Raw genomic sequence first — 22,377 nt, forward strand, 5'->3', positions numbered from 1 at the left:
GCACCTTGGAGTGGGATATGCTGGCTGATGGGGGATGATCACTGCTTTTTCTGGAAATTTGTGATTTGTGTTTCTGCCCTATGGCTCTTGTCCTTTGCACATCCTCAGACTGTGGGGGAGCTTTCCTTCGTTAGGCTTTTTGTACTGAGCAGGGAAATGTTGACCTGAAGGTTGTAAGTGGCTTAATCTGCAAACTGTGTGTGGAGCCACCCTCGTGGCTATATTTTTATAATGTGCTAATGGCTCAGTAACTAGTGAGGGAGGTGGAAATACTTTGGCCTGTCAGCTAAAGGGCACTAGAAGTCCTCTTTGGTCCTTAATATAGTAAGGACACATCTTAAGGACTGGCATTCCTTCCTTCTCAGCTTTGTAATGTTCCTTTCAGTTGATTTTATATATTACAGCTGTTCAGGAATTGCTAGGGCTACCAGAATTACATAACCGAAATAAAATAGTGATTTCTGCCATTTTTGCCTTTGCTTTATTGAGGTGCCATCCCTCCCTGCCCTCCCAAAATCCCTCAGCACAGTGCAGGCAGTAACTTGCAAGTCTAGCAAGGCTCAGTAAGGAAGATGATTTTCCCCCCCCTCAATATGCTTCCTTTTAAAAAAATTAGATCAGCACCCTCATTTTAATTAAATAAAAGACTACTAGCTAAAGCCTCTTGAACGTGTGACATAAAAAAATAGGAAGGAAGCCAAAGAGAAATGACTGGTGAGATAATTCCGTCTCTCAAGTGGGGTCCTTCAGCTCGGTTTTCCAAACCACCTCTTGGCACCCAGGGAATGTCACGGGCAAGCCGTGCTGTCACCCCTGGGGCTCAGGAGTCACTCGTGGTCATCCAAGGACACCTGTCCTGGGAGAGGCAGTAAGAAGATCTTCTAGGGTCAGGTAGCCAGGAAGCTGTGAGGTGTCTCAGAAAACGTGTCAAAATACATTAATGCTATAAAGTACTTTATCAATAATTAGGAAGTGAATTAGCAGTCGTTCCTGCTAGGAGCTGCTTCAAATGCTCTCAGCATTAATCTCTCTGCTCTCAGTGGAAGCAGTGGTGTATATTTACAGGAGACAATTATCTAATTACTGGCCATTAATGAGTATCTGTAGCCTCTAACCCTACTCAGAGAGGTAAGGAACAGTCAGATCGATTGATTGTGCCCCCTCTGTTCCTTATCTCTCCTTCCTCCCTGGTTCAACATCACAGGCCAAATTCTGCCCTCTGTATTTGAGGCAAGGAACAAGCACTGTGGCACTACCTGTTGGTGAATTCTCTGGGTGTGAGATTTGTGTTCTGACCTGACAGCTCAGGGTGCTGAAGTTGGCCTGATGCCAAGCTGCTGCTTCCCTCAGGGATGGAAGCTGGCACGTTGGATCGGGACTTCAGCAGGGCAGGGAGACAGATGCAGGTTTTCAGTACTACACTTTCTTTTTTTACTGCCCCTTGCTTTGTGGAGATGCTCCTTTGGCTTAAATTCCCTTGCTTATTAGCTATCTCCCTTTTCCTGAGGGATTAAATAGGTTTCTTTGCTGCTAATTCCCAGGTTGACTTCAGAGGTACCTTGGATCCGGATATTAATCTCTTGCACTTTACTGCATTTAAGATTTAATGACAGCAAACAAAACCAAATACTTCCTTACAGCTTTATACAGATAGTGTGTATATATACAAAAAAACCATAGTGTTGCCACCCCCTCTCAAGATTTAACTGGAATGAGCAAGACTGTTAATTTGCTGATAATGCAGTACTTAGTCACTCTCTAAGGTAGACAACTGTAAGTGCACAGTGGCTTTGAACTCTTCCAAACCTATTAAAATACTTCTGGTGATCCTTAGGCTTAAGAGGGAGAGAGAATAAATTGGTGTTTTGGTAGAGTTGCTGGTCTTATAAATAGCACCTACGGGTTCAAAGAGTTTGCAGAACTGGGCTCTGAAATGTTAAAGCTTCAGTTAGACTCAAAAGCAAATTTTTGGAGGATTTTTTTGAACTGATAGTAGGGATAAGGGCTTTGGACTTTGAAACTTTGTGTCCCGGTGAAGGAGTCCGTGCTCTGGGTGCTCCGAATATCGGGCACAGCGTGGGGTTGGCGCTGTCCCTGCCGGTATTGCGTCTGTGACCGAGCTCTGAATGCACACAAAGGCAGCCTTTGTTCCCTTCCCCCTGACCCCGGTGACTCGCTGCCCTGCCAGGCTGCCCAGACCACTTGCTGCAGAAAAAAAGAAGCTGCTGTAGAGCTCTTCAAAGAGGAGGATGCAGGGGGCAGTTGGTTTGAAAGTGTTTAATAATGAGAAAAACAGGTGAATTTCTTTTAATGCCTCACTTCTAACATTTTAGGTGATGTATAATGGTCTCAGGGTGCACGTTGATATTTGCATTCAGTGTTTACTGTTTTAAGATTTGTGTACAACTTTCACCTACTCTGTAGGGTTCATTATTTCCCTCTTTATGTTACAAATGGTAACCAGGTATGCATTTGAACCACTACAAATGGGCTGAAAACTGAGCCTCACTAAATAAAATCTCCCTGGCTGTGGTTTTGTTTGGAAACATGAAGCAAAGGTTCTGACAGCTAATGCCCCCCTACTCTGCTGCTTATAAGAAAAGTCCCCCACACAAGAATTCCACCAAGGACCATCCATTCAGTCTCAAAATAAATGAAGATGACTCTGTCTCCTTGTAGGCTGTTGTTTGGGTTTGCAACTTGCTCTGTGTTAGTGGCTCTTTGGGGTGAGTTTTAAAAACCAAACCACGGTGTTCACACTCCTTGCATAAGGTGCTCTCAGCAGATGCAGGAACCTGGCATGGAAATCAAAGAACACAGTTATTTGGTGGATGTAGCATGAGCCAAGGCACTTAACAGGCATCATTGTAAGGCAGCAATGCTTTACCAGCCTCTGCTGACTCTTGGAATGAATATTTTGAAGGTAGTGCAGCTTCTTCTTGATCTAATTTGGTGGACATGGATTCCAGAAGGAAGAAGATTTGACAGTGTTTCACAGAGCAGATGGCTGTATACGGATTTGGACTGAATTATTTCCATTTCAAGTCCTCTGCAGCAGGAGGAAAAAATATGATTTCAGTCTCATAGCTATATTTATGCCTGTAATTGCTGGTTAATACAATTCTGGTCAGAGTTTGGAGGATCATTTCTTTTGTTAGCCAGACAAGAGACAGCTTCATCCATTAGCACTAATCCTGTTCTGTGAGAAGCCCAGTGTCTAAGGGTTAGAGTGATTTGTATTTCATCTTTGTCCCCCCCTTGAAAATGGGAGGAAGGTTTGGCTTAGAGTTGCATGGATAAAGGTTGGTGTTCTGACACCTGCTAGTAGGTGTTCCTTGAAGGAATTGGTTGGGATGCCAAAGGAAATGTAACAACTTTTACCTCATGGTTCCTGAATCAGTGCAGGCATCCTGAGATGCCTTGGGTTGTGAAGGTGCAAAATGAGGGATGTCACCTGGGATAAAAGGAATGGGATTCATTATCTGCCCATGAGTCCCCTCAGTTGGAATCTGTCTGGCCTTTGTTTTAACTGATAAAAGAGAAATGTCCACCTCATTTGGGTGGAATCCCAGCTGAAATGTGCACATTCCTGTTGGTTTCTCTTAATGCACAACAAGGGCCGCTTTGTCTTGATTTTGGCTTTTCTGGTATAAGCCCTGGGCATGTGAATCAGTGCAATACTTGGCAAATGGCACAGTTATTTTTCCTCAGAAATAAGCTTTATGTGTAGCACTTGAAGTTCAACAGGTACTTTTTGTGGGGGACCCTACCACCTTTTAAACTGCAAAGCAGGCACTGCTGAAAAGTCAAGTTCTTGTTATCACTCAAAATGGTGAAATGGGTATGTGGGAATCATCACAAACTGTAGGAAAACCAGCCATGAGAGTGCCTGTGATCAACAGAATCAACCTGGAGAATTATGCTTCCCCTTAAAAGGGAAAGGGGGGAAAATGAACTAAAGCCTAAAAACTGGCATGTTTCATCAGATAATTCTAGTCAGATGGCAATAATACATTGAGTTGTCATTTTGAGGACAAAAATATACAGTAGCACATGTTAAATCCAGCTTGTAGTTAAAGCACTATATATTGTGAGATGGGCTAATACCCTGGAGAAGGCTGAATTGGAGCTGGCAGTTACACTGCTCTTGCAGAAGCCTAAACATGTGCCCACATGTGGACTAAAGGACCCAAATTTGCTGCTTTGAAAAGGATGGTAACATGAGTTCTGCCAGGGGGAAAAAAAAAGAAGTGTTCATTCAGAGACATCACAGAGCAGGCTGACAGGAGGTAGAGGCAGCAGAACTTGTGCAAGGAGATGTCTGAATTTGGCAGGGCTTTAAAACTGAGCCTAAAATCAAGTGGGTTGTGTGCAGGCAGAGTGAAGGGTGAGCCTGCACACTCTGTTCTGGGCCAGCATATTATGGGAATAAGGGACACTGGAATGTGTCACAAAGCTTGGGCAAGCCTTGTACTGGGAAGGAGGGGGGTTATGATTTCAAGAAAATCAGAGTTTTTTTTATTGAATGTGAAAGCTATTTAGCTGTCAGGGGTTCCACTCATGTTTCTTATCGTTTTTAACTTGCACTGGTTAAGGAAATATGTGGAAAGCTGGTATATGGTAAAGGTGGTGGTATGGATGCAATGTGAAATGATTTTCCTTTCAGAAGGATATATTTTGGGTTGTGAAGGACCATCTAAGACAATCATACCTTTTATAGGATGTACTGTGAACTTGAAAGATTATTTTGAGCGTAGAGAAACCAATAATAAATGCAATTCAGTCATAGAAGAGCGATGGGTGATGTGTGGGTGGGAGAAATAAGAGTTGGGATTCATTTAAAAAGAACACCCCAAATTACTGAGGTCATCATGTAGCTTTTATTTAGAAACTATTTACTGTGGAGGATTAAAGCAATAATAAGAAAAAAATTCTTAAATTCAATTACTGAGTGCTTAGTTGAGGCAGAGTGGGAACATGTCATCTAAACTAATATAACAACTAAACCCCATTACTGTAATTCTCTTACCTAATTTATAACTTGCTGGGGAGCAGTGTAGAGCAATGTATGTATTCATGTCAGATTTGAGAACATGAAAATTAATGTGTTTTTCTGTTTTTTTTTTTCTTTAGGTAAGTAACTCAAGGGGACATGAAGAATTGACATTTAAATGGCCAGCATGTTGCAAAAGGTATGTCTGTTTAGATTTGACAAGAAATGTGTGAATACTTAATTTGAGTACAATTTTAATGAGTATTTTCCTGTTTTTTAAAAAACTGACATCTTCCTTTGTTCACTGAATGACTGAAAGGTGTAAAAATCAGCAAGCTCGTGTTTGTGCTTTTGTGGTAATAATAATAATAATAACATGATGATAAATGAAATATATAAGTATCATGCTTGAAATCTCTTTGTGCCCCAGGCTTTGCCTGAGGTCAGATGAGGCATTGCTGGAAAAATATACAGGTTTTTATATACATGTTTTCCATGCTGATCATCAAGTTGATTTCTCAGAGGTGGTGCCACTAAGTAACTTCGTGCCAGCTAAACCAGGATCTGCTCCCTAAACAGCCCCTTCCCTGCCAGCCAGATGGATCCAGAGGTATGTGAGGGCTTATCCTGCCTTGGGAATCAGTGTCTGCAAATATGCTGGGAACAAAATCACCCAGATCCTGCTGGAGACACCCACACACAGGCTTCAAAGCACACCCTGCTGTATTTTGTTTGCAAGAGTTCTCCGAGGCATTATTTATTTTTTTTTTACATCACTGATAATTGATTATAATTTTGCAGAATGTTTGTTGTCAAATGTGGTTGTCTGTGAAATCCATCTGGATTTCTGGAGACTGATGGATACAGGGAGCAATTCCAGCTAATCCTAAGCAGGGATGGTAACCCAAAGCTGTTTGGAAGGATCTTCAGAAAGGCTGGTTAAAGAAAGAGAATTGTCTTACAAAAAATGTCAGTGTTTCCTGATGATTTCCATGAGAGTGAAAGTTACTCTTCAGAATATTTTTGACAGAGGGGTGGAAAGAGGAAGACAGATCTCTTGATTAGGAAGTGTGTGGGATACAGAAGGTAGACTCCATTTCTGGTCTTGGTGAGGCAGAACCGAGGTTTCTCTCTCAATTTTCTATTTCTGAAAAGGTTATGGAGTCTAATGTTGCCCCTGGATTTTAAGTTAAACCCCAGACTATATTGGACACAAAAATTCAGTGTTCTCTGACAAGATTTTCAGCTGAAGAAATCTGTTTCTGCCTTACATAGACTTTCCAATATTGGTTGCATGTGACTACTTTATGTTTTTCTGCTGTTCTTTCTGATTTTTTCCTTTCTCTGCTGTGGGATTTTACTGACATAGAAATGGCAGCACACAAAGCCTCACCTGAAGCTGATTTAGCTAACTGAGTTTGGGAATATTTCAGCTTAAAAAAAAAAGTTTGTCCAAATGAAATTTGGGTTGCACTTGATTATTCTGATTTGTGTTTTAAGCAAGAATTATTTTGAAAGATGTGGTATAAACGTGTTGCAGCCAAGCAAGAAAACAAATCAATTTGTTTCTCTCCCAAAACTTGCTGTAATTTTACTGGCTCAGAGGTCCTTGTGAACAGAAGCACAAACATATCAATGTGTACAAGTTCTGCTTATTATCACTGAAAAAATGCCTTTGTGGGAACTAAAAGGTCTTTTAAGTTCCCAGAGAATGCCACAACATCATTTTAGCCTTTGAAAAGAGACAGCACTTGGCTAGCAATAAAACAAAATGCTGCTGTTTGTGCCTACTTTTGAGTTTTTTTCTTCTTTTTTTCCTTAAGTTTGAGGAGCTAAACATTAAAAAAGCCTCCAGTTGTGAAGGACAGGCAAAACATTCCATTTGGGAATTGAGGTGGAACCTGCAGCAGAGTATAGTTGTGGAGTTCTGAGCATCAAATAACATTTGGAACTGGTAAAACTATATAAAATCAGCAATAATCACTTGTGCACTAGTTTTATATAGCAAACCACAGTATTAGATCTGATGCAGTGTTTGCTGAATGCCTCATGTGTTTACTAAGTGTGGAATTAATACTAGTTGGTCCTGTTTAGGTTTGTGTCTCGTGGGCTGCATTAGGGTACATTGTGGGGAAACAGATATAATGGTATAAAAAGATGAAATTGGAATTACTGGTTTCAGGCAATTTAGTTTATTGCACTTGACATCAGGTCTCTGAAACATAAGTAGAAGCTTTCTCTTGGAAACATGTCGTGCCCTGTCTGTGCTGATGATCATCAGTAGTGGGTTGTTATTCCTTTGCTGTACTGATGTGCTTTCTATCAGAAGCCAGCAGAGACTCTGCTGCGGAGGGACACAAAATTCCTTGAATTTTTATGGGAATAATGATAACCTAATTATATATTATGCCTTTGAAAGCTTTCAGAGGTCATCTCAGTAACCCAGGCACTGCTCTGTGAGCTACATCATCACTGTTTTGAGCAATATGGATTCTCAAAGTGTAGGTTCTCTTCTCTTCACCCCCATTTTTGCTTGATTTTTGTCTGTGGAACTACATGTGCAAGTTTGAGCTCTCAATTACAGGACTTTACCAGCTCAGTGTAATGCTCACAGTTCATTCAGGTAAATGCCAAACAACAAACTTGGGGATTCTCAAAAAGAGGTCAAAATCCTCCAGGATTCCAGGTTCTCTGGGAACTTTGCCCTGCCTTTTAAAAGCACCAGTTTCTGCATCATCATAGAGGCACCAGAGGAAACATGAGCTGTGTTCACATGGATTTCTCCAGAGGTAGGTGTTCTTTTTTTTTCTTTTTTTTTCCAAGACTCTTAGGACTTGGCAGTCAAACCTCTGGGTGTGTCATCTGTGTTTCAGATCCCAGATCAAAACGTGTTTCTTTGCCACTGGTGGGTAACAAAGTGCCCGGTGTTGTGCTGTGCAGCAGGGAAATGCTGCCATGTCTTTTATTCCCTCAAGCTTTTGATGAAGGACAACTTACTGCATTTTTGGCACATGCTCTCCCTGGCTTTCCCTGGAGCTGGGCAGCAGGACAGGCTGCCATCCTTTCTTTTCTCTGGCTCGGCTCTTAAAAGCCTCATTTTTTCTTACTAGTGATCCTGAACTGGGGCAGTTGCTGCAGTACCTGATAAAATGCTGAGAGAAGCAGTAATTTTTCTTTGCAAAACTAAAACAGCTGGTGGTGGTGGGGGTTCAATGTGCAACTCCACAAGAGAATTGTCCTGGAGCCTCTTAGTGATCATCCCAGTGTCTTTTCAATATTGGAGAATCAAAAAACCTCTGTGAATAGGAACTGACTGGCAAAATCTGCCAGATCTCCTAATGGCAAGACATTTATTGTGTCTTATTAGATCTGTGTGTGTGTGTGTAGGCTGTGTCTTTTTGTTTTTGAAACATCTGGCAAATCCTGTAGTTGGAGAGTATACTGTTCATATTGGTGCCAGCAAGCTTTTAAAGACTGATGGGATTTTTGTAAGTAAACCCTGTGTGTAATGCAAAGAAAACCAAAAAAATATGAAGCTAATACAACAGAGCAAGTACTGATAATGGTAATAACATAGTCTCATTCTGGGGGGGAAAAAACCTCATGCTTTTTATATTCAGTTTGTGTGGAACTAAGAGGGTGTAAACTAACAGCAGTGGAGAGGAATCAAGCTTTGGAATTGGAGCAAAGGGAGGATGTAATTTAGTTTTCTAATGCATGCCTCCCTGACTTGGAAGAGTTAGGAAAGAGCTACATAATGACTACTTAGTTTATAACTGACCCGTTGGTTAGTCCTGATAACTAAACCTCTAAGCAATGGGAAAGGTTTGGTTTACTCAGATCCAGAACACAGGATTGGATCCTGCACTTTGGTTTGGAAGGCTGACTGTGTCACACACGCTGGTGGTGGCATTTTCCTTTAGGTAACTTCACTGTCACACTGGTGAAAAAGGCTGGAAGTGGAGGACATGTGAGTTTGAGTTAGATTTTTAGTGATCAACATTAAAAACTGACAGAAGGATCTTCTGTCTGCACCTTGATTTTTGTAAGGTTTTCCTTCTTAAAAAACAGATGCAGCACTTCAGGATTTCTTCTGTGTGTACATTTAAAGTTAAACTGCATCTTCTGAGATCAGTGCCCAAAATGTCTGTATGCACAAACATGTGTATGTTTAAATTCTCTCCTGATACACAATAGTAAGTTGTGCCTGTTTGGACTTTCTGAGGAACAGATCTGAACATCTGAGGAAAGCAGGATAGCATTTCACATGAAATGGTGTTTTTGTTGGCAGCTTCGGCGCACACAAAAGTTTAAATGGGCATAATGAATAAATTACCCTTTGACTTTAGACTGTTCCTTCAAAGCAAGGTTGGAGTGGTGTGTGGTGAATTTGGTTTTTGCTTTTTGCCTCCGTGTATTTCTTTGTAGGTATGTAAGAGGCTCATTTTCTTCATGATTAATTTAATCCATCATAATCTCCCCTGTATTACAAAAAGCAAGGAAAAGCATTTTTATGGTGACCAAAATGAGCGTGGGGAAAAGTCACTGGTTATTTTCTTTTGTTCTTCTTGAGATCCGTGAGTGCAAAATGGGAGAAATTCCAGAGTCTCTCTGAAGACTTTTAAAAGTATTTCAGGTTTGCTATTGATTTTCACATGGAATGCTTTCAGAGAGCGGGACAATTAGCAGCTGATCTAAATCCAGCTGAAGCTAATGGGCCGTCAAGGGATAATTGGGGCGTCCAGCACTTCTCTGAGCCGAGACTGCCACCAGAAGGAGTGGGAAGCGGGATACACTGGCCAAGGGCTGAATTGCTGTGACTCTGTAATAGCTGGTTTGAGAGGTTGTGTAGCCATGCTTGAAAATACCTTCCAGTCTAGTGGCTGGGAAGGAAATGTGTGTGGAAAGCATCTCTGGCTGGAAGCAGTCACGGTTTAAGAAGCAGATTGTATGTGGCCCTTCGGTGCCTTGGTCTCTTCTGCTTTGGAGTTTTCCCTTTGCTTTTTCCCTGGGCATAAAAATAGAAAAGGAAGAAGCTGCTTCAAGTAGGCTAAGGTCTCCCAAAGGGACTTTGCTTAATTTAAAAAAAGAACCCAGAGTAGAAATCCTGAGGACGTGTCTCATACGGTCCTAAGTTTTTCCACAGCTTATTTTCCAGACAAAAAGAAAAAAACCTGAGATGTGAAACATTGCAAAGAGCAACAGGTTGGCTGCCATTTTACTTTTTCTTTTTAATCCAGCTTAACCTTTCTGCTAAAGTCTGATTTGTTTTCTTTTACCCATGGCAGAGAAAAGGGCATGATGTTTTTGCAGTGAGAGGATGGGTACTTGTTCCCAGCCAGACAAATATCTTCTGTTTATAAACATCTGTTGAGAAAACACTTCATTCTAATGCAGCCTTTGCAGTTCCTTGATTGTGCCAGAAGAGATGAAAACATAGGTCTGACCACTCTGCCGAGTTGCTTTTAAAGATATTCTGCTTGTTCTAATGTTTCAGACAACCTCAGACAGGATGTAAATGCACAATATTGTTGCTTTTGCTTTTCTCCATCTGTGTTCCAGTGCTATTTCTGGCACAGATAGAGTTTGGAGATGGGCCAAGGTAGCCATCCTTGCCAGGCTTTCAAACACTGCTGGAGGCTGGGGAGTGTCAGGTGTCCTCTTTTTGAGGCTGTGCCTACCTCTAAGTGTGTTTGGATACCGCAGAAATCTCGCTCTCTTAAGTCTTCAAGTGCCACTTAAGAATGTACATCTGATCTTGGGTCCATCTGAGTGTTTCATGGGTGTTCTCCTGTCTCTGAAGGTTATTGTTTTGTTGGCTCTGTTCCAAGAGTCAATGAAAATCCATTGGAGGTGAGCTTTGTGTTGGGTGAGAGTGTTAATGGTAGGAAGTTTTTCCATTGACGTGGTTGAGGGCAAACCAGGTCAGTCTCATCACTCTTGTTGCTGTAATGGATAGGCTTGGATTTTTTATTTTCCTTCCTGAAGTATCAGTGCTGTGTAGGTAATACATCTGTTTTTATAAACCCTTTTCTCCTTTAGGCTGTTTTACAATGGCATGAAATAATACTTGAAAAATTATAATGCCTCGAAGTTTTTCATCTATTAAAAGTGATGGAGCTGAGGGAACAAAATATTGCCCCCAACAGGTGCCTCAGGTTAGGAACACAGAGCTTTTAATGAACTGTCAGATAAGAAATCTGTGTACTCCCACACCAAATGCTTTCTCCAGATTTCTCTGGGAAGGAGGGAAAGGGCTGACATGTGTTGCATGTATTTTCAAGTGACTGCAAGGCCAGTCTGTAGTTTTGTAGTTTTTACACCCGTGGCTGTAACACCTCTGCAGAGGTGGGAACCCAAAGTAGAGGGAGTCATTTTAATTCCCTCTCTGTACTTGGGTCCTCTTCCCTGAAGAAACTGGGAGCTGCCTCGTTGTCTGCCCTTGTTTTGCTCAGGCTGTCACAGCAATTTGTCTCCCGAATTTGTAGCCATGAGAACAAATTACAATCTGCTGTAATGGTAATTATGTTAACCAAAAAGGTCATAAAAGTGAGGGGGAGAAAAAGCTGCGTGTACCAAAGCTGTGCAATGAGTTTCCTTCCCAAACATTTTCAATGAAAAGAAATAAATATCAAATTGTATGTGTGTGTGTATATATATATGTATGTGAGTGGGTGCAGAGTGTATAAGTGTGTGTTAAATAGAACAAAGCCCATACTCTTGGTTTGAGAGCAGCAAACACTAATGAATCTATAAATTCTCTGAGGGGAGGCAGCTGATGTAGCTGAGTGAAAAACTCAAAGCCCTTGGATAAAATCCTGCTCAGTAGCAGGTAAATAGGCACTTTCTGCCACATTAAGGTGTTTTCTTTAGAACTTACACACAAACAGCTATTTTTTTAGGTGGGAATTGGGTACTTTCTAAAGAGTGTTTGCAGTTGTTAAAGGAAGTGATTTATTTGTAAGTGAACACAAATTGATTTAAATCAAAACCATTAAGCAGGGCCTTTGGAATGATGCAAAACTTAGGCTGGTGGTTATGGAGTTGCTGAGAACCCGCAGCTGCACCTTCTGACAGGAGGAGTTGCTTGGGAGTGAATGTGAGGACATGAGCAGTGGAAGGAGTTGCTGGGATCCACATTTAGTAACTCTCCAGGGAGAGCAGTTAATGGACTGAGCCATCAGACTTCCAAAATTTAAAATGGAGTAGCAGCTGGAAAAGCTGAATTTTGCTTAAGGATTGGGCAAATACTGACATAAAAGTCTAATGTAGAATCCTCTATAAATAATGTCCGAGGTTGGACACCTGTCCTGAAATGTGCTGGAAAGAGAATAACAGTGACTGGCCAGGAGAGCACAGGTGGTGTTTGCAGAGGAGAGAGGGAAGAAATGCTCCTCCCATTTAGGGAAAGGTTAAGTGAGAGTAGGTGACAGCTTTATTTATATCCCCCTGTTAGGAGGGTTGGCTGGGAGCTGCCACTTGCTCTGTATCTTCTCCTAACTCCCCACCAGGGGTTCGTCTCTCTGAAGATTGTGACCTCTAAGGTGGCCACTTTACTTTGTTCTCGTTCCTCTTTGTGTTTTATTAACTGGTGTTTTAAAAGTGACTTTAGTAATAGTCTTACAACTGTAAATAGACCATTAATTAATGACCCGTTGCTTACCTTGTTCCTCAGACAGCTTGGAACTGTGAAACGATACAAACTCGGTCTGGGCACTCAGATCTGAACCACGTTTTTCATCCATAAAAACTGCATTTCAACAAGACCTGAGGGTCTGTTCCCCAGTGTTTTCTCCTCAGCAATAGCCACAGCCTGGTGCTTGGGGAACAGGAGGAACTGGTACTTCCCCTGGATAATCTCCTGGCCTCCAGCTGCTTTCAGCTCAGGGGATTTCCTGAGCTGGATGTTGTCTCTGTGATTTAATAACCCTCAGTAGTTTTCTCTTTCACAAACTTGTCCCTTCTCGAGCTGAGGTAACTCCTTCTCTCCTGCTAAAGGAAGGGAAATTCCTGCCACCACCTCTGTTCCAGAGGCTGGGCTGGAACACACGAAACCTGCTGTCCTGGAATATAGGATGTGTTCTTAAATTCAAGGAGGGGAAATACAGTGTTTAAAGAGGAAAACAATGGTATTGCATAATTTGGATAGTTACTGCAGCAGTTGAAATATTGTGCTGAATAGGGGCATATGGTCAAGAACAAACCCAAAGCACTGAAAAAAAAGAGAATACCATGTTCCAAAGGCAGGAATCCTTATCCAAATGACGAGGCATTTGGGTCTTGGCAGTGGCTGCCTGTGTTTGTCTTGTCAGTGCTCCTGCTCTCCTAAGTATGGCTTTATTTATAAAATATTAGCTTTCAAAAGGAAGCCATCAGGAAATGAAGAACTGTAGTCACAGCTGGGTTTGAAAAGGGAAGATGAAATAGGAAGCTCCATCCATTTCGTGTGCTGAATGATGCAGGAGTTCTGTGAGGAAGAATCTATTGGTTCTATAACACAAGAAATTAATGTACTTGATTTTCTCATTTCGGGTGTTACACGTTGTTCCTGGCTTTCATATCAAACACTGAAAATGAATTTTATTTTTTTTTTTTTATTGGTACCTTCCTGATTTAAAAGTAACTTTGTTGAAGTGTGTAGGGACTTAGAAAATGCATCAAAATCTTCCCTGCTCACTCCACACCTGGGACTGCTGGGATGCTTCCAGCTGCTGTAACATTAAATGTTTAAGCTGTGGTTTTAGAGGCTTGTGACTTGTTCAGTTGTGAATTAATGTTCATGGGAATGGCAGAAAGCTTATTTATCCCCTGACATGGCAGCCAGATTTTCAAGGCTGTGCTCCAAAGCATGAATATTCTAGAGGTTTTCAGCTAAAGGGTGGGAAGAGTTTTCTTAAAATAAGCTGTTCTGCAGACACTTTTCTTTTTTATAGGCCTAGACTGTCAGTCTAAGATAGACCCCAAGCACTGAGAGGGTTTTAAATTTGGTGTATTAAGAAGCAACATGCCTTATACTGTAAATTGTTGGACAACTGCTCTCTGCACCACAGCAGTAACATCTGTTGGTGTAAGAATTTAATCTGGTTTGTCTAGTTCCCGGTCAGAGACTTATAAGAAAAGATTTTGCTGCTCTTTAAACAATTTCTGCTTTAATTGCAAGTGGGTGGAATTATAAAAATGCTGAGAGCTGAAGTGATGTTCAAATACTTTGGCACATTATGGTATTGCCAATTGTTTATTGCTGTTAAAATAAATATTGCCAATAGTTTATTGCTATTAAAATAAATCTTGCCAGTACAATAACAGGAATTGAATTTGAGTCATGTTGTGGCAGTACCTTTCAGTAAAATACAAGTCCAGGTATTTATGCAGGTACCACAGTGATGTGAAAATACCCACACAGCTAAAATGAAGTTTTTTTACTTTGATGCATATATTGACTGTAAATGGGACAACTCTCCCATTACTGTTCCTTTAAAACTTGTGCTGTCAGTCTTTGGGATGTGCTCTCAAAGGTGAGCTGTTATCTTCAAACATATACCCCAGTTAATTTTTTTTTCTTAAGTACATCATTGGGATAAAATCAGCTTGAAAGTGATAGTTTTCAAAGGTTTGGGGGTGGAGGTTGATGATTATTAAGTTTATTTTTGAGTGTGTGGTACTGTTTTCATGACCTGTAAGTCACTTTTAACTTCCTAAGAGATATGAACACAGAGCATGAAGAAAAATAATGTTTAGGAGTTAAGAATTCTTTTAGTTTTTTAAAGGAAGTGTCTTTCATACCTTTCTGAAAAGAAAATGAGAAGGCTTAATTAGTTTGTGCTGTTTAATCTACTTCATAGCTACCAACCACCAAAAAGCAAACTGTGTCTTACTCATCATTTCCCTTAAACTGAAGTTAAGAAGCAGTTAAAACCCAAACTCTGCCCAAATCCCCGTTTCCAGGGGCAGCAAAGTTACTTCTGTGGGACTGAAGTGCAAGATTTCTCTGACAAAGGCCAGTGCTCTGGAATGAAGGTTAAATGGGAATGATGGTCCCCTGCCAGCCTGGCGGGGATATATGGGGATCCTGGAATGCTGTCACCAAGCCAGGGCAAGAAATAGCTTTGGAATAATTTGCTTTATCTGGGAACCAGTCAGGAGCCTGTAGGTGGGATAGCAGTGTGGTTATTTAAAAACAGTGGTAATTAAGAGATTACAAGTGTTGGTTGCTCTGCTTTAACATTTTTTTTGTAAACAATATCCAGTATTTAGTTAATAGTTTGTTTCCTGTTTTACACTTGAGTTGCTTCATTTTACTCAGTAATAAAAAGCTACTAATATTTAGGCAAACTAGACTCAATCAGGAAGTAGACAACTAGTGATTTCATTATTTGCTGTTGAGAGGGGATCCTTGTGCCATGATTTATTTTTTTAACTCCTCAATCTCAATGGATTATCAGACAATTGTAGGCCAATAAATCTGAAATTACAGCTGCTGAGAGGGATTTCTTTACTATTTTAGGAGAACATGTGAATGGCTAACTACAGCTTTTCTATGTGTTCATTTTCCCTCCACTGCTTGTTCTGGCTTATCATGGCATTTGAATGGCCAGATTATAATCTCTGCATCAATATTAAAATCCTGCTTTCAGGTGCCTGAGGCAGCTGGACAAGATGCACCTGAATGTTCAGTCACTTGAAATCTCCGTCTTGTTCACTTTGCCACTTGGATAAAACTCTTGCTGACGTTGTCTTTGAGTCAGAAAGGCTTGTTAGGATGTCAGATGACTTGTTGTTGAGGTGGGAAGCTCAGCCCCTGGCACTTTTAATCAGGCTGTGTTCACATCTGTAGTAACCATGGGGTGTGTTGAAGGGGAATACATAAATAAATGCATGGAACTTAATATACAATGCTTGGGTTTCAGCTCCAGGTGCTGTAACATTAGCTCTTAAACCCAAATAATTGCTAGTAAGCGTGGTTTTGTGGGTTTGATATTGTGTGGTTTATTGGGGTTTGAGTCATTTCACACCCTGGAGGGCTGTGGGCAGCATTTTGGGCAGGTACTGCTGCCTGCTGGGCTCCGGCTGGGGAAAGCAAGGCAGGAAAAAACTGTTTAATTGCCACGTTCACGTGAAGAAAAACTCTTTATTTTGCGAGGTTGGAAACTAGAGAACTTGTGCAGAGCTTCAAAATAATAACATTGCATGAAACTTGAGAAAACCCCTTTTCCGTGGTGCTTGTGGTGTCACACCTGGCATCTTGGAAATGTTGCATGTGAGACAACGATAAAAATAATTTATTTCTTTTTCCCCCGCCGTTGTTTGATACTTTTCCGTTTGGCTCCGTCAAAACTGTGGGGGAAGAAACCCAATGCTAGCTGCCTGCAAATCTTCTGTAAGGCAGCGTGTGCCTGCTTCGCCTCCCTTTGGCCGAAAGAGGGAGGTCTCTGCCTTCCTCCCTCCCTCTCTCCCTGCTTTTGCTGGAAAAGGGCGTTTCGGATAATCCCCGCGCATTTGAGGTGTCTCTCACCTTTGGTATGAAAGGGCACTTTCTGGCCGAAGTTTAAAACTTAACTAGAAACTGGAGCTGAGCTGGATTTGTATGGTTACCTGGTCGACAGTGAAGTGTTAAACCAGAATATTTCTAATCTTGGAAAGAATAGGATGAAGTTTTCAATCCACTTCCCACCAGTGCTCAAGAGATGACTTTTAAGAAATGAAGGGGAATGTTGTTTAAAATGTAGTAAGACTTCTAAAATCTAGCTTTAAGGCAGGTGCTAATAATTTGGCTTTTTAGCTGCAGGTCCACGGGCTTATAATAATATTTCCTTAATTGACAAACTGCCCCAAATCCCCCTGTTTTCTGTGTTCTTCTGATAAATGCAGGGAACCACGTAGGCAGCAAGCTGAAGTGGTTTGGGAAGTTTTGAGGAGAAAGGTGGACTTGCTATACATGTCTTTTTACCCCAGAGTAATGCAGCCATGAGAAATCACACCTAAACCTTGTTGCATTTCAGTGTGTGAGAGCAGGAGTCTAATTCTGAATAAAACATCTCTGGATTTGGATCTGGTGCTCTATTGCCACCTTCTGCTCATCCCTCTTCCCGCCACGGTACGTGTTGCACCGGGGAACTTGCATTAGGGATGACATTTGATTTTACAGCTTCTTAAGGAAGAGGTGCCAGAAGCAAATGTCAGTTCCTCTTCTGGATTCCTGAATGCAAAGCCCTGTTTAAATAATCCCAGGAAAATGCCTTCCCTAGGAAAACGAATGATAGTTTGGATCCTTTTGAAAACTGAGATGTAAAGCCTTTCTCTGACACAGCTTCGGTCACCTTGGAAGCATTGTGGCATTGTGAACTGCAGAATTTGAGACTAATTTCAACCTTTGAATACTTTAATAGGGGATAGAAGCAATTGCAGAAGTAGAATTGATTGCTTAAAAGTGCATTGATTTGTTCTAAAGGTTTCTACTTGGTGTTCCCTAGGAAGCGTGTCCCTGGATGTTTAACCTTTCAGAATTTATGACTTAGTCTATGGGCCAAACACTGCCTTTAGCTCCTGCTGCTCCATTAGGAACTTGGGCAAAAGGAAATGGAAAATATCAGCTCCCTTAGGATACCACTAGTGAAACCTGGTCCTTTTTAAAATGCTGGAAATAACGTGCAATTTAAATTAGAGCTGAAAGGCATATTAATTCTCGAGTAAAATTCAGGATAGAAGAGGGAACAGGGGAAACTTGATGGTGTTCCTGACAGGTACTTTTAGCCAGAAGTGGGCAGGGGGAGAGGCAGCCTTAAAATTTCATGGATTGAGATCCATAGGAAGAAGCAGGTGTGTCATGATATGCAAGTTTCTTCTTCCCTTTTTTTGGCACTGTTTGCATAGAAGCTACAAATAGCAAGTTCTTTTTGTCTGCTAAACACCTGCAGCTTGTGAGGATTAGGAATTAGAAGTCAGAGTTGTAGGAGAAATAAATTTGCCCAGCTAACAGGAGGTATGCTGTGGAGGGGAGGATGGCAGGGCCCAACTGCACCCTATTTTACCTGTGCTTATAAACAGTCCAAAACAACATTTATTTTGCTCAAGTTATATGATTACTCATCCAGTTGTTGGGCTGGTTGTATTAGTTGTCAAACCATGACAGTAGCATTTTTTCAGGGTTTCCTGTTTTAGCTTTCATTGCTTTCCTGCTTGGGAAATGTAAGTTTGGCTTTTCTTTGGATTTCAAATTCTGTTACTTTATTTTCACTTAAAGTTCCCTAGACAGGCAACCTCATCAACATCTAGTCTGTAATTTGAAATGCTGTTCTTGATGCTTAAGAATTGCAAATTAGATTGAGGCTGTCACAAAATGTTAGATAACTGGGGAATCACCAAGTGTCATTTCAATTCCTGTCAGAATCTCTATTTTAGTCACATTATGGTTTTGTTTAATGTTTTTGTTGTTTTTTAGTGTAGTATCAATAAACACATTTAAAAATTGGCTCTGACTTGCAGCAATTTTTGGGGGCATTGTTTCAGAGTGTAAGGAAATCTTGACATTTAGTCAGGCTTTGACATTTTCTGTTAGCCCAGATCAAACCTCCCTCCGTGGAGGTGCATTTCAATAGACCAGAGCCCCACAGTCAGAGGGGTCACCTTGGCCTCTGATGTAACGTCTGACTTTTAGGCAAGAAAATATCAGGATGGAACTTGGTCTCTGTCTGGAGCTGCAGGATGTGTCGAATGTTTCCATGGACTCAGACTCCAAATACCCCTCTTATGTTTTGGGTTTTGTGTACAACTTAAGTTCTAAGTGAGCCAATTCAATTCAACAGAAACAGAAGACTCTTTTTATCGTCCCCTGCTCGATGCATTGGTGGTTTCTGTAGGCACATTGTCTTCTGTTGTGCTCCTGCAAGTGCCATGTTCATGTCAGATTGTTTCATCCACGTTGTCAGAAAACTGGATGACACCTCCTGTCTTGGGTTGTCTGCTTGGACACTCCCATAGGGCATTTCTGAGTGTTTCTGGAAAATTCCCTTACTATCATCTGGGCAGAACAAATGGGGGTTTCAAGTTACAGAATCTTTTTTGCATCATAGGAAGGAACCCAAACCTGTATTAAAATGAACTTCTATGAACTGTTTCAGGGTGAAGTTTTTGTTTAGGAAGCTGTGAGGAGGTAGGAGAAGTATTGATGAGCTTTTGAGGCTGTGTCTCTGGGAAGCTGGGTGCCAGCTGATGTATAAAAAATTTGTATTTAACCTGTCTCAGTGGGCAGGACATTCTTTTATATTGTATTTGCTGTATAGATATTTAGAACTGGATTCTCCTGTCTCACTGCCTTCAGGAGCAGGAGGAGTTGAGTGCATTTGATGGGGATGTTTTCTTTCCCTCTTGAGGCTGGATCACAGATGCATTTTTGTGCTTAGAAAATCAAAAGGTCAGAGGAGCACATGGTCTGTTTTTGCCAAAGAAAGTGCCTGGGATCTGCAGAACAAGGGGGCTGCTTTTAGTGGGAATTGAAATAAGGAGCTGTGCTGGTAAGGAAGAGCTGGCTGTTCAGTGTCCTGGCATTAACACTGAGGAGTCAGGATCTAAAAGAATAAACAGACTTGTTGGGTGGCACTTGCTGAGGCTCTTTGGGAAGGCAACAAAAAGGACAAGGCAGACAAGTCGAGGATTTGGCATGTTCAGGGGCTGGAATTTCCCGGAATTCTAGACTGTCTTAATCCACTTGTTTCTCAGATTCCCAGGGTTAAAACTGCAGAGGGATGTCAAACTGCCCGTTAAGATTAAATTAATCGATGTGTGGATGTTGAGATGGATTTAATCTGCATGGAAGGTCTGCCCTGAGCTCTGTGTGGAGCTCTGTCTTCCCCCTGGTTTCCTCCTGGGCACTCTCTGCCCTGAGCACCCACAGTTACACATGTTGCTTCCTGTGCTGGTTTACACTGGGTGATGCTCTTCCACTGTGGCTTGAAAAGATGTTTTTTTTTCCTTATTTTGGCTGATAATATTAACTTTGAGCTTGTCCAGCATTTGCCTTCAGTGGAAATCATGGAGTGTATTCTTGCTGACAGAAATCCTTAAAGGCCTGTGTGTGTCAGATGTTGGGAGCTCTGACAATGGATGGGGTTTAACTGCTGATCCTTCCCTCTCAGCTGTGCACTGGGTTCCTCATCCAGTCGTGGCTGGGTCAGGAGGTAAATGGCCATTACTGCTGAGGCTGTGTCCTTGAATCTCCCTCTGTGGTTAACTCTTACTGAGCTGTTTAATCCTGCAGGTGCAGGGAGGAACAGGCTCCCTTCAGTCACCTTTTGGCAAAACAAGCTGTGACAACTGCATAGGTACATGATCCTTAAATGAAAAACAGTCTCTCTAATTTACACTTTGGAATAATAGAAAATTTGCAGTATTTTTTTCAGTCTTTATCACTCTAATGTTTCTCTGAGTGTGGGCCAGTGCATCCCTGTTAAGCCTGTGTCTTTGTTGCAGTGATAAACAGTAAACTTCCAATGTAATCTGTACCTTTGGGAAATGTGCACTCTGGATAATAAGTGAAAGAAGGTCAATGGGGAAGTGACCACAGCTGCCATCAGCTGTTAGAGCACAAACTATTCCCTAATGCTTTAGTACAAGCACTTCTCCTTCTGTGTGAGGGAAGGTCAAGGAAATGGTTCCCTGTTTTCATGGATGTGACTCCTGGATTGACTGGCAGGGTGGAAAATGATGTTGTGTGCTCTTTGGGGCAGGTATGGACATCCATTAGGAGGCCCTGTGTGTAATGGGGCTGTGTGTGAGAGCTCATTTTCATCTGGTGTTCCAGTGGCCATTCCACATCTGTACCTGTGCACTGGGCATGTTTCCAGAGACCCAGGTCCCACAGTTCTTGGAAGTCTGAGGAAGTTTGAAATAAGGCAGTGTTTGCTATTGCGTGGATCCCTTCAACCACAGCAGTGGGATGTTTCAGCACAGCATTCCAAGCCCTAGATGGATTCCCATGTTGTAGGTTCCCAAGCTGCAGTGCAGCTGTCAAAAGTGGCAGTAATGAGTCTGCAGGATGTGCTGTGACAGCAGGGGAAGAAAGGAGCTGCATAATTTCATTATCCTTTTTACTCGCAGAGAGCAAACGCTTTGTAACCTCCTCTCTTCATCGACACTAATGCCTTTGGAATCCCTTTGTTCCATCAAACCTCAGCCAGTTGGGGATACCCCTTTGAGGCTGTAGTGGCTCAAATCAGAGCCTGGCATTAAGCTGTACATCATTTCAGGGGTCATAATGCCAACATATCTCTGCTTTTCCATCTCCATTCGAAAAGGAAACGTTTTATCCCGGATTGTATTATTGGTATTTGTCCTGCCCAAACCCAGTTCTTTCTTAGCAGTCTCAACTTTTAGAATTGAAAAATGCTGGACTTGTCATTCCAGCGACTTAATTTTTAATCATTTAAGAGTTGTTTTTTACATGATAACTTGATTTGTGTAAGCCCAGGACATTGTTTTCTGGGAAGTTGTTGGCTTCCCATTCCGAACTCTCTGCAGCATCACTCAGCTGCCACAGAAAAAAAGAGCATCTGTTTTTCTTCCTGGCACCTACTGAACACGACCAAAATGTTTTCATATGTTAGAGATACACTTACACCTTGCAAAAACATCACTTAAGGAAGGAATCTGGGGAGGTGGTGGCTTTCCGTGTCCTGTGGAGCCTTTTCCACAAACAATATGGGGTCTGGTCTCACTCTCTTTAGCTTGACAGTAAAGTTGTGATAACTCCAAGAGTCAGTGAAGATCCCTGGACTTCTGTGACTGGTAAGTAACACACTGTGCACTGTGTGAAAGAACTTGGTGGTGGGAAGTGGTGCCATCCAAGAGAACAGCATCTTTCCCTTGCTTTTTTAATTATGAATAGGCAGTACTCTTGGATTTGAACAGGAACCTTCATGAATATATTTAATTGAAGATACCAGAGGCTTAGAGAAATGCAGAACATCCTATATATATTAATTTGTAATTAATTCATTATTAATGAAACACTTATATTAACAAACCACATCTTTATAATTTTTTAATAGAGGTTGTTATTGGAGGCTTATGAATTTCTGAGTAGACCTTGTGATCAGGAGCTTCCTTGTTTGCTTTCACATCTTTAGTAGAGGAAACATACTTTAATAAAGATTTTTCTTCTCCCCCTCCAGTAGTGTCTCAGGTCTTTCTGGGAAGGAAGGATCTGCTTATTCAGGTTATTCCAGGGCAATGTAGTGCTCATTTTTCTTGGTTGCTGACAGGGAGCAGGACATGCTTGAGTCATATTTCAAGAGGGGTCCTTTGTGTGTACAAACCATGACCCTTCACGATGCTGTCAGCATCATTTGATCGAAGCAGCAATTTACTCATCATATTTTGCACAAGAGCAG

General features: G+C 41.5%; 1 protein-coding gene across 2 annotated transcripts in view; it reads left to right on the forward strand.

The window, feature by feature from the left end:
* ANK2 (ankyrin 2) overlaps nucleotides 1-22,377 on the forward strand; it is a 281,285-nt gene that overhangs the window by 38,310 nt on the left and 220,598 nt on the right. The window contains exon 2 of one of the 2 annotated variants that reach the window (XM_064653782.1): nucleotides 5,134-5,192. The exons of the other annotated variant lie outside the window; for it this stretch is intronic. Coding sequence (XP_064509852.1) covers nucleotides 5,172-5,192 — 21 coding nt within the window. The 5' untranslated portion in view covers nucleotides 5,134-5,171. The remainder of the gene's footprint in view (nucleotides 1-5,133; nucleotides 5,193-22,377) is intronic. 2 annotated transcript variants of the gene reach the window in all.

Source organism: Pseudopipra pipra, chromosome 4 (genome assembly GCF_036250125.1).
Source record: "Pseudopipra pipra isolate bDixPip1 chromosome 4, bDixPip1.hap1, whole genome shotgun sequence".
Taxonomy (NCBI): domain Eukaryota; kingdom Metazoa; phylum Chordata; class Aves; order Passeriformes; family Pipridae; genus Pseudopipra; species Pseudopipra pipra.